Source organism: Octopus bimaculoides, chromosome 4 (assembly GCF_046866305.1).
Source record: "Octopus bimaculoides isolate indiv1 chromosome 4, ASM4686630v1, whole genome shotgun sequence".
Taxonomy (NCBI): domain Eukaryota; kingdom Metazoa; phylum Mollusca; class Cephalopoda; order Octopoda; family Octopodidae; genus Octopus; species Octopus bimaculoides.
In genome coordinates, this window is record NC_142931.1 from 75,631,389 (window position 1) to 75,644,956 (window position 13,568).

At 36.4% G+C, this 13,568-nt stretch overlaps 1 protein-coding gene across 1 annotated transcript in view; it reads right to left on the minus strand.

The window, feature by feature from the left end:
* Window positions 1–8,281, minus strand: part of LOC106879721 (protein O-mannosyl-transferase TMTC2) — a 143,648-nt gene extending 135,367 nt beyond the window's left edge. Inside the window, exon 1 of the mRNA XM_014929400.3 lies at window positions 7,992–8,281. Coding sequence (XP_014784886.1) covers window positions 7,992–8,086 — 95 coding nt within the window. The 5' untranslated portion in view covers window positions 8,087–8,281. The remainder of the gene's footprint in view (window positions 1–7,991) is intronic.
* Between the last annotated feature and the right edge of the window lie 5,287 nt (window positions 8,282–13,568).

Consider the following 13,568-nt stretch of genomic DNA (forward strand, 5'->3'; position numbering starts at 1 on the left):
TTACATTCCGAGTTCAAATTCCGCCGAGGTCGACTTGCCTTTCATCTTTTCGGGGTCGATAAATTAATTACCAGTTACGCACTGGAGTCGATGTAATCGACTTAATCACTTTGTCAGTCCTTGTTTGTCCCCTCTATGTTTAATCTCTTGTGGGCAATGAAGAAATAAGAAACGTTAGCAAGCCGGGCGAAATGTTTAGCGGTATTACGTCTGCCATTACGTTCTGAGTTCAAATTCCACCGAGGTCGACTTTGCCTTTCATCCTTTCGGGGTCGATGAAATAAGTACCAGTCAAACACTGGGGTTGTTTGTAATCGACTTACTCCCCTCTCGAGAAATTACTGGTCTTGTGCCAAAATTTGAAACCAATATAACGATTTTGGTTATTTCTCATACATAAGCACTAAATGGACACAAAATGAATGATTAGGGAAAGAGAAGGGGGAAAGGTGAATGAAGAACACTTGAGAACCAACCAATTCCAAGAAACAGAGGTCATTATGATCAAATCAGATAAGATAGTAGAGGAGATAGAAAGCCTGTTAGGGTAGAGAATGTCTAGAACAGTGGTTCTCAACGTGGAGCATACGCCACACCGATGGGGCCTGGGACAACCGTGGGATCCAAGTTTTTTTGTTTTTTTTTTGTGGGACATGAAAGTGAAAATCTTTTTTTTTTTTTCGCAGCAAACATACTATGCTTTTTTTTCCAACCACCGGAGGGGCATGTATTTTTCTGGAAAGTTATAATGGGGACTAGTGGAAAATATGTTGGGAAACACGGGTCTAAGATATTGTACCACTCAACTGAATGGCCCCTCTTTCGATCGCGGTTTAGGATGTCTGAATGTGCAGCATCAGTACATCCCAAATATGGGAGCAAACATTCAATTCTTTCGTACACCTGAGTTTTTGTAAGATGCAGGTAACTATTGGAGTCTGAAGATAATTTATAAGAAAAGGACTAATCTTTCGGGTGCTGTCTTAGTTATATTGAGCGATAGTTGCACACAAGAAAAATACAGGATGGTCACAGCTGGAATCTAGCTTCTGGATATAATCAACGGTGGTGACAACAACCATTCAGTCCCTCCGTGGTGGACTCATTTTGGATAAAGGGCGTGTGCTCCCACCACCACCACCACACACACACACACACACACACACATACATCGGACCATGCTCAGATAAGTTTCCACTTAATATTGCAAACGAATGACACTGCTCGAATGACAGAGATATTCATTTACAATTGTTGTGCAATATCAACATTAAAACGCGCGCACCTGCAGGCATATATGTCTGTGTATTTGTGTATGTGTGTATTTACAAGCTATTATCAATAGCTTTAAATCGGTGAGCTGGTAGAATCGTTAATACGCCAGACAAAACGGTTAGCAGCATTTCGTCCGTCTTTACGTTCTGACTTCGAATTACTCCGAGGTCGACTTCTTTGCCTTTCAAACTTTCAGGGTCAATAAACTGAGTACCAGCCAAAGTACTGGGGTCGATGTAATCTACTAGTCCGTCCCCTCCGAAATTTCAGGCTTTGTATCTTATAGTAGATAGGATTATTAATAGCTTTATCTATTTCGAGTTCTACGGTTAAAAACAAATTATTTCATGTTCTCTCAAAGTTGCTAAATTCTTATGATATGAAACTGAAAGAAGCCCATCATCTACACACACACATATATATATATATATATATATATATATATATATATATATATATATATATATATATATATATATATATATATATATATATATATATATATATATATATATATATATAGGCGCAGGTGTGACTGTGTGGTTAAGAAGCTTGCTTCCCAACCACATGGTTCCGGGTTCAGTCCCACTGCATGGGACCTTCGGTGTCTTCTACAATAGCCTCAGGCCGACAAAAGCTTTGTGAGTAGATCTGGTAGACGGAAAGTGGAAGAAGCATGTTGTATATATCTGTGTGTATGTATGCATGCGCGCGTACGCCTATGTGTGTCTGTGTTTGTTTGATGGTGCTGGTGTGTTTACATCCCCGTGATATAGCGGTTCGGCAAAAAAAGTTGTATAGAGTAAGTACTAGGCTTTAAAAAAATCAATCTTGGGGTCGATTTGTTCGACGAAACCCTTCAAGGCAGTGCTGCAGCATGGCCGCAGTCAAATGACTGAAACAAGTAAACGAATAAGAGTGTGTGTGTGTATGTATATATATATATATATATATATATATATATATATATATATATATAGCTATCATTCTTATTAAATCAAAATATAAATTAAAATTTATGAAATGCTACTTCAACATGCCCCCTTATTATTTGTATTATATATATATATATATATATATATATATATACATACATACTATGGACTTCTTTTAGTTTCCTTCCCACACACGCAATCACACGCGCTGTACTACACTATGTTACAAATGTCACATAATGGCACAAACGACCTGTCACACGCCAACGTAAGAATCATGTAAAGGATACAAGCACCTGTAGAATACGTAGTCAATAAGTCTTATAATTTAATGGGATGGAATTGTTCCTCCTAAATAAAATTGAATGTGAAACGACAGAATCAGTGACCCTCCTACAAAACATTGCCATCAGTTCAAGTTTATTTATTTACGTATTTGCCTATTTTCTTTTATTTATTTCTACTGAAATCTTTTATGAATGGACACCTTTCCAACCTACTTTATCTCCCCTCAACTACTACCACACTCTTCCTTCCTCCTTCCCCTTTTTTTCCCTATTTTCCTCCTATTTTTCCATTTTATTTTTATTTCTTCCACCCTAAGACAAATATCATGTATGTATCCAGCAAAAATCTCCAGTCAACTTTGCCCCGATGACCCTTTGAACATGCAGGTGAAAGACGAAAATAAAAATGTGCATCTATGTATATATGTAGATAATTATATAGATATACATACACACACACACACATATATATATATATATATATATATATATATATATATATATATATATATATATAGACAGATAGATAGATAGATATATATATATATAGTAAAAAAGAAACTAGTTGAAGAGAATTTCCCCAAGTGGTGAATTCACACACACACACATATATATATATATATACACCCATATATACACACACGCACACACGAATTAAAGAAGTGATGCAGAACCAGTGCCTGTGTTTATTATTATTATTATTGGCGTTATGACCCTCCCAAGACAGGATTTGTTTCAACACACGAAGTCATATCAGGAACCTTGCAAACCAAATAGAAAAACGAAGTGTATATATATACATACATACATACTCGAACATATATATATATATATATATATATATATATATAGATAGATAGATAGATAGATAGATAGATAGATAGATAGATACACACATTACATACATACACACGTATGTATATATATATATATATATATATATATATATATATATATATATATATATATATACACACACACACACACACACACACACGGAGGCGCAAGAGTAGCTGTGTGTTAAGAAGTTTGCTTCCCAACCACGTGGTTCTGGGTTCAGTCCCACTGCGTCATCTGGGCAAGTGTCTTCTACTATAGCCTCGGGCCGACCATAGCCTTGTGAGTGGATTTGATAGATGGAAACTAAAAGAAACCCGTCGTGATGTGTGTTTGTGTGTGTCTCCTTCGTCCCTCACTACCGCTTGTCAACCAGTGTTGGTGTGTTTACTTCCCCATAATAGTTGTTCGTCAAAAAGAGATCAATAAGATAAACACCAGCTTTAAAATCCAAATAAAGACTGGGGCTGATTCTTTCGGTTAAATATATATACATACATATATATATATACATATATATATATGGGAGAGAGTGTTGGAGAGAAATTCTATTGTATGTGTCCGTGTAAACGTAGGTGTCCGTATGCATGTCACTTTTTCTATTGACATAAGGAACGTGACAATGTTGTAATCACTAGAAAATCGTAAACTGCGAAAGAGAGAAACATTAACTCGAAATGAATGAATATATTTGTTATCATATATATTTAAAACTATAGTTCGATAGACCAGCAGGTAGGTATAGCACTACAATCCTCCGCCGCGGATGATTGTAGTGCAAAATAGGCGCAAACGAGGCAGCATCGGTAAGATGCTTGCTTTCCAAACATGTGGTCTTGAGTTCAGTCACACTGTGCGGCACATTGGGAAAGTGTCTCTTACTATAACCCAGTGCAGACCGAAACCTTTTGAATGGATTTGGTAGGTGGAAACTAAAAGAAGCCCCTCGTGTGTGTACCTATGTGCGCGTGTGTGTATGTATGTATGTGTTGTTTGTCCACCACTACCATACCACAACCGGTGCTGGCTTGTTTACGTAGCTTAACGGTTGGGCAATAGCGACCTGTAGAATATATACCCGACTTTAAAAACAAGTATTGGGGGTCGATCTGTTCGGGTAAACCTTACAAGGCTGTGCTCCAGCATGCCCGCAGTTCAATTATTGAAGCAAGTAAAAGATAAAAGATATAGAAGATTAAAAAACCTGCACACAGAAGACATGGAAGTAAGATGAAAAAGATCACTTCGCATACACTTGGTGCCGGGTTTGATCCCATTATTTGGCACTTCGGTAAGGTAAATTCTTCAACTGTCGCCAGAAAATTTAACATGATATAGTATAGCATGGCAGTTCGAACGACCCAACATTCTCCGAGATAAGTAGGCGAGGAAAAAGTTGTCCATGAACAGGAGACCTGCCCCGAAATGTTTGCAAAAAGGGAGCTTTTCCACACCCTAGAGTTTAGCTAGAGTTTAGCATGGGGTTAAACTGGACGATAGGAGTGAATTTGGTAGGCGAAATATTTGCGTACGGGGAGACAAAAAAGCAAAATTAAACTGGTGTTTTGCATGGTTTATGAAGGTATTTGTTCTACACTGAGTAGCAAACACTCCCTTGTTACTGTCGCTATTAGAAATATGGTCAATCAGTTAGTGACTAGACCGGTGAAAACCTATAATCAACGACGCAATTCCTTACTAAATGCGGTATTAATGTCTAAATGAATGAATAAATAAACCTTACAATATATACATGTATTTCTCCTATTCGTTTTCTCAGATATGTATGAATGTGTATGCACATAATAGTTTTGGCAAGCCAGGCTCTAGACACAGAGAAGGCACCTCACTTGGCTGACTATATATATATATATATATATATATATATATATATTTAGAGATGAATGTCAGAAAAAAGGTACACAATACCACAGAGATCAATAGTATATTTTATATTGATCGAGTCAGTCAGACTCTTGCTACTCTAAATTTCACCTGTGAACATACATGATCTTCAGGTAAGCTATAACTTTTCAGAGACCCTATGTATCTGCAGGTGAAAACTCAGAATACCAAGAGACCGACGACAATGGTTCAACTGGCCAAAACTTCGGAGTCATTATCAACAACATTCTTGTTTAAGAATAATACATTTGTACTGTATAAAAATATAGAGTAACCCGTCAGATTAATGTAAAATTGTTTTTATTATAGCTGACATAAAAACAAACAATACACACACACACACACACTGATTGACGGCTGTCTGTAGCTACAATTAACCATACATATACACGCGCGGACGTGCATAGCCGCTGTGTTGAAATGCTACAATAACTACATCACATGCAACATTCATTACTTATTATTCTTTCATCATTCACAGAACATCTCTACATTATGCACTGGTATTGTACACATGATTTGGTGAAACACATCTTACTCATCATTCTTGGACAAATTTAAAATGATGGACATTGAATATATTTCATAGTAATACCGCATCGAATTTGCGCACACATCCACACACATACCCACATGTATGTGCATTCGTTTAGGCATAAGTGTCTAAAATGTTTTGTGTGTGTGTGTGTGTGTGTGTGTGTGTATATATATATATATATATATATATATACATACACACACAGAGACACACACACACATATAGTGAGCGCGCGTATGAGAAAGAAAGCGTAGCTAAGAAGTACACAACCACGTGGCTCTGTGTTCGATCCTAGTGGGTGCGGTACCATGAACAACATCTACTCGTGATGGCCAATAGTGAGTATTTGGTAGATAGGAACTGAAGGAGCTCAGTGTGTAGGTACACACACACACATACACAAACATAATTTATATGAATTTGTATATGTGTATTTGTATACACACACACACACACACACACACATATATATATATATATATGTATATATATACAAATACACATATACAAATACATATAAATTATGTTTGCGTTGTTCCTCTATGTCCCGTACTCAAGCTGTTCGATGAATAGATATCGATAAAACAAACTGAAATTGATGGAGGGATATTAGGTGTGAGTGTGTGTGTGTACTTAGAAGTGAATAATAAAACTATTGGAGAGCACAGATTACAAATGTAATTTGACTATACTCAGTAAAAATGGTTTTTAAAAAAATGAAAAAGTAGAAAAAATTGATTTGTTGATATACATAAGGGACGGCAATAGTGGAAATTAGAAACGGTGTCACAAAAATCTATAAATAAAAAAAAAAAAAAATGCAGTATATTATTTGTTATACTTGAAGTATATTTTATTGCCCAACTTCACCTTAAAGAATTAAATAGGATTAATTTATAAAATAAGTATCAGATACCGGAATACCGGTATGTGAATCACCAACATGATTATAGTATATAGTTCGCTGATAAAGATACCGTATAGAGCAACTAGTCCGGTGTCAAGCGAAAGAGGGACCCACTATGCTGTCATTCTACACGCTAGAAGTAGCAGTCGAATTTTACTCCAGTAGTGAACTAAAAGACTTACTAAAAAGAGGGTTGCATTGGATTATATAGTCCTTGTTATCTCCACCAAAAAACGATGCGATAGTTACGGATGGAATGCCTTTGATTGTAGGTCTAAGTGGGATTGATTGACCGACAAGTGGAGGCTTCAAGAACAACAACCAGTCCGATGTCTAGCCAACGAAGGAACTTCTACGTAGTTGCACTAAATAGCAACCAAACCTTCCTCACTGCACATCCTACCGTAGGAAACAAAAAAGGAATAAGGAAGGGCACACCGAAAAATATAGTCGGATATATTCGAAAGAATAGTATGGACACGTCTGCAACAGCTTTGAGCGTAAATACTAATCGATCAAGGTTGTCCTGGGGCTAAACGGCAGCAACAACTATTCCGGTGTTTTGATTAAAATATTTCTCAGAGCGAAACAAAACTGGAAACAAGCATGTTTTGTGCGTATATATATATAATATATAAGCATGTTTTGTGCGTGTATATATATATATATTATATATATACATATATACACACACACAAACACATGAGTTTGCGTGAATGTATGTTATAGTGTTCGTATGTAAATATATATATGTGTATGTGTGCAATAGTGTATTGTGAAGATAAGTGTATGTGTGTGTGTGTAAAAGTATGGGAATGTTGTTCAGCGTGTGAGTGCGTGTTCAAATATATGCATTATACAAATGCGAAGACATATACATGTGCTTGCTTACATGTGTATCTAGATGTGTGTATATGAAACAACAGATATAGATAAGCTTGTCTATAAATCGTACATATATATATATATATATATATATATATATATATATATATATATATATATATATATATATATATATATATAGATAGATAGATAGATAGATAGATATAGATATAACATGCGTGTGTAAGAAACATGTATGTATGCAAGTAAATCAAGTATTTTCAAGTAGTAGTCAGTAATTAATTAATGAATGAAATAATTAATCAGTATATTCAAGATAAAGAAAATAAAGCAAGGTCAGCTGGAGGGAAAAAAGAGCATAAAATGAAAATAAACATAAACAAGGGAGAAAAATAACCCAAAGAAAAACAAAAATACACTAATAATAATATTAAAAATATAATCTTTCTCTGAGAACTCACCTGTCGTCGTAGGCAAAATCTGCATCGAAGGTGTTGATGTATAAAAGAAACGCGGCTGCACCTGTAATCACCAATGTGGGATAATAGTGCTCCATCCTCCATGCTCACCAAAAATAAAATAAAAAGTGTAAAAAAACACCAAAAGCCGGGATCATATACTCGGAGCTTAAACTGTTTGTGTATTTCGATTAATATTATAACAACTGTTACTAATGCAAAACCAACATAGCGAAGAAAGCGCCTCTGACATTCCTCCTACATTTACTTCCAGTTTGTCTTTCACTCACTCTGATCCTCTTTCGCTTGGCGCGCTCTCTCTCACTCACTGTTTCTCCACTCTCTCTTTCTGTCTCTCACACACACATACACACTTTTACTTTTCCCTCCTCCTCCCAGTTACTCATTCCCATAGCCTCTGTTTTCCCTCCTCACTCATTCATTTATTTACATAGCCTCTGTGTTTCTCTTTCTACTTTTGTCTATGTATCTATCTAACAGTTTATTTTTCTATACTGACTGTCTGTTGCATTAGTCTATGTGTTCATCTGTCTTTTGTTTTATATTAATTTCTTACCCTCTCATTTTTTTCTCTCTATTCATGCATCCGTCTATTTCGAGTCTTTATCGTTTGTGTGAGTGAGTTACATATTTTATTTTGTATACATAAATGTATTTATGTCTTTATGTATATTAATGCCTACACACACGATATATTTTATGTGTATAATGTGTTAGATATATGAACGTATAGTGTGTGTGTGTGTAATATATACATGTAGATATAAAATATATGTGTGGATAGATAGATAGATAGATAGATAGATTTAAGTATGTATAATATACGTGAGTGCGTGTTCGAGTGAATATGAGCAGTTGGTTCTAACGACAATTCTTCCTGGTACCAGACAATAATATATAAATACTACACTTATATTTTATATTTACAAAGGTGAAAAAAGAGAAAGGCACGACAGGAAAAGAGAGAAAGAGAGAAATTAAAAATATTTATGAAAAAACAAGAAAAACAGAGGATGGACAGTTGGGGGGAAGGGAGACAGAAAAAAAGAAAGGAATAAAGAGTTTGTATATAAAAACCAGTTATATTGTTAGTTCTATCTAGCAGTTAGCTACTGACTTGTCTTGTTAGACATAGCATTTAGAAGACACTTATTCTTTAACACTGACACACACACAAACATATACCGAGTGACTGACTGGATGATTGGCTGGCTGGCTGGTTGGCTGGTTGAGAGTCCGTGACTTGTTCGTCATAGACTTCGGCACTTTCCGTGGAGTCACTTGCCATCTTTACGGAACTTGTCGGCTTCGGTAAAGAAAATACTATATACTTGTGTAGTGTATATACATACGTACGTCGGTGTGTGTGTGTGTGTGTGAGTACGTGCGCGCGCGTGTGTTTGTGTTTGTGTCTGTGTGTGCGCGCGTATGCATGTGTACTTGTGTGCGTGCGCATGTACATACAACCATGCATACAAACATGTAAACACACATACATTCATGCATACATATATACATATATATATATATATACACACATCTCTCTATTTCTCTCTCTCGCTCTCGCTTACTCTCTCTATTTATATATATATATATATATATATATATATATATTGCTATTTCATTCTTTCTCACACCACCAATTTTACATTTTGAGATATAACTGATGACTTTACCCGCTTCATAGATTGTTCCTATATACATCCCACCCTGAATCGAAATGCATGAACTGACAGAGAAATATGCGGTGAATCTTAGTTTGTAGGGATATCTGGACACGCTGGACATTTAGGAGTTTTATTGTATCTTCATTATACAGGTTAACTGCGGTCTGATCACAGTCTGGCCGCATATATCCTCTTCTTTCTCCTAATTCGATTAGGGATTCTCAACCACTTTTTTCATCTACAGACCCCTTTGATAACTATTTTATTCTGGTGGACTCCCAGAGTAATTCGATGTTTAAAAACTAGTTTTATAGAAACTTCTTTCAAATTTCCTATTTTATTTTTCAGACATTATCTTGAATTATATAAAATATTAGTGAACGAAACCTAGCTATTTCTTGCAATACATACCAATACATACACCTATAACAAAATCTTTTCCAGGGGTCCTTAAAATACCATTGTGGATCCCTAGTTTACTATTTTGTTGCTTGGAGCCCTAAAAGTTTTATATGGACCCCGGTTGAGAACCACTGGATTAGATGATTGAAACCGAGCAATGAGTATAAGGGGTTTCCGCCACTGGGTGAATGGATGCGCCTTCCATTCAGCTCACCAAGTTTCTTTTATGTTGAAGTTTTCTTGGATCACCCGAAGAATCGTTGGCATGCCCCTCCCCTACCAGATTTTGTTTCTTCATAACTTTCAGAAAAATGGATGATTTTTTTAATGAAATCTTCCACAAATACCATTCAGATTGTGTAGATTCTGATCATATCGGAATTTGTTGCGAAAACTTTTTTTCCGGAGGAGGGGAGGAGAGAGAAGTTTCGAATAATTCATACGACTCAACTTCGATTCATCATAACTTTAAGAAAAACGGGGGGGGTTTTTTTAAATAAAATTTTCTACAGATACCTTTGATGTGAAATTTTTTTTCTGATGAGGGCAAAGGAAGGAAGTTTCGAATAATTCAGACGTCTCGACTTTGTTTCTTCATAACTTTCTGAAAAACAGGTTTAATTTTTCCGTGAAATTTTCAACAAATAACTTTTACATGGTGTAGATCTTGATTATATCGAAATTTGATTAAAAACAGAAGTTGGTGGGCATGCACCACATGTCTCAAAATTGTTTCAAAATTTCAAGTTTTATTTTGAAAATATGTGTTGAATGTCAGTATGTATGTGTGCGCGCCAACCATTTATCTATTTACTTATTTATTATTTATTTATTTATTTTACATTAAATTCCGATATAATCGTGATCTACAACATCGGAAAGGTGTTTGTAGAAAATTTTATTTAAAAATACTCATTTTTCTGAAAGTTATGAGGAAACTACGCAGCCACGTGTGAATTATCCGGATCTCTACTTGCCTGAAAATATTTTTCACGGCAAATTCCGAATCTACACCTTTTGAAAAGTATTAGTAGAAGATTTCATTAAAAAATACTTATTTTCCTGAAAGTTATGAGGAAACAAAATCGGGGAAGGAGAACACTTGTGTGGGCATAAAGATTGTTAAAGTTTGGTAGAGTGAAGATTTTTCCGGTGAGATAGCCTGTAGTAATGAATCTTCAGATGGTAATAACGACACCTGGGATGATAAAATTTTTCCAGTTGGGTCAGGTTGAGGTCAAATCACTGACACATCACAACGACCACGACTATCACCACACCCTCACAACGACCACGACTATCTCCACCATCATCACCACCGCCATCACCACCACCACCACCAACAATATTATCCAGCATTATCACTGACAAATGAACCACGACCACCTCCGATCAAATGAACCTAGATGCGGTAGCTTGTCCTGCTAGAAATAGTTGCCAAAGTTTTCTCATGTGAGAGGGATATAGGAATATATCTTAATGTGGGCTCTGATTTAGAGAAAGGCGAGTAGTCATGATAGGATCGCTTTTTGATCATAGGTCTGCTCGATCAGAACTCACCTGGGATTGTTTAACAATAACAACAATGCTATGACAACTATAACACCTAGATAATATTTTGCATTAGTTCAAATTCCGCCGAATTCGAATATGCTTTTCATCCTTTCGAGGTCGATAAAATAAGTACCAGTTGAACACTGGTGTCGATGCAATTGGCTTACTCCCTCCCTCGAAATTGCTTGCCTTGTGCAAAAATTTAAAATCGTTTTTGTCTACTTGAGGCGACAACCTGGAAGAACATTTAGCATGCCGAGCGAAATGTTTAGCGGCATTTCATACGTCTTTCTGCTCTGAATTCAAACTTCGCCGAGGTTGACTATGCCTTTCATCCTTCGGGGTCGATAACATAAGTACCAGTTGAACACTAGGTTCGACATTATCAGCTCATTTCACCCTCGAAATTGCTGGCCTTGTGCCAAAATTGAAATCTGACTTTGCCTTTCATCCTTTCGGAGTCGATAAATTGAGTACCAGTGAAACACTGGGGTCGATGAAATCGACTAACTCCTTACCCAAATTTCAGGCCTTATGCCTATGATAGAAAGGATTATTGTCTATATATACGGCTGCGAACTGGCAGAACTTTTAGCACGCCGGACGAAATGCTTAGCGGCACAGGAAACAGGAGGATCCTAGCCGTTGAAAGGAGACGAAATTAGGAATTATGACATCTAACGCTCGGGACCGGAAAGATCCTAGGATCCAGGAGTTCATCTTGCTTACTATATTAACTGAAATGAACGCTTCAGCTGAAATTGTGGTAAACAATTATTCATAAGTCTCTGATATTATTTGATGATATTATTTGATATGTAAGGCAGCGTGCTGGCAAAATCGTTAGCACGCCGGGCAAAATGCTTCGCGGTATTTCATCCGTCTTTACATTCTGAGTTCAAATTCCGTCGAGGTCGTTTTTGCCTTTCATCTTTTTGGTGTCGATAAAATAAGTACCAATTGATCACTGGGGATGATATAATTGACTACCCTCCTCTCCTGAAATTACTAGCCCTCATGACAAAATTTGAAACCGATATTATATGATGCCGTGAGTGGTTCTCCTGAAGGAAAAGAGTATTCATATGTGTGTGTTTGTGAGTGAATGTGCATGTGTTTTCATCTGTTATGCACTTTCAGCCTGAAATCGATTCTTTGCACCTACACACTTACGGGTTCACAACCACACACACACACACACACTCTTATACTTGTTACCGGGCTTCATTTTCAAATTGTCTATTGTATTTTGTATGCATTTCGATGTTAAGCATATGCTATAGCATCGTTGCTTTAAGTGTTGTGCATTTTGCTCCTTGCATATATTAGTAGTTACTTTCAGATCACTTCAGCTAGAGCTTGATATGTACCCCAATCACCAGTATATGTGTATGCATGTATGTATGTGTAAGCAGATAGGTTTGTTTACGTATATATATGCCTTCCAGACAATTCATGAGGCTGCAAAACATCTCATAGCGTGAGCATAAAACCAAAGAGGTGATTTAAGAAGACATTGCAGTCATCTCTACAATTGTTGCTCAATGAAATGGAGGTTTTACTGGTCACATCAGGTTTTTACTGTTGAACATCAATGCAAATAACCCTCTCTGATTCTGGCACAAAGCTGGAAGTTTTGAGGGGAGGAGCACAGACGGATACATCGACCCTAGTGCTCAACTGGTACTTATTTCATCGATCCCTAAAGGATGAAAAGTAAAATCGGTCTCGGAGAAATTAGAACCCACAACACAAAGAGTCGAAAGACGGGCGATATATATATATATGTATGTATGTATGTCTCTTCTATTTTTTAATTATTATAAATTTTCCACTGAGGAGGGAGCTGGTTTCCAACAAAGATACAAGGCTCCATCTTTGGGATGTAGTTAACACAGGCAAATTCACATTTGGAACTTAAGAAAAATCTTGCATA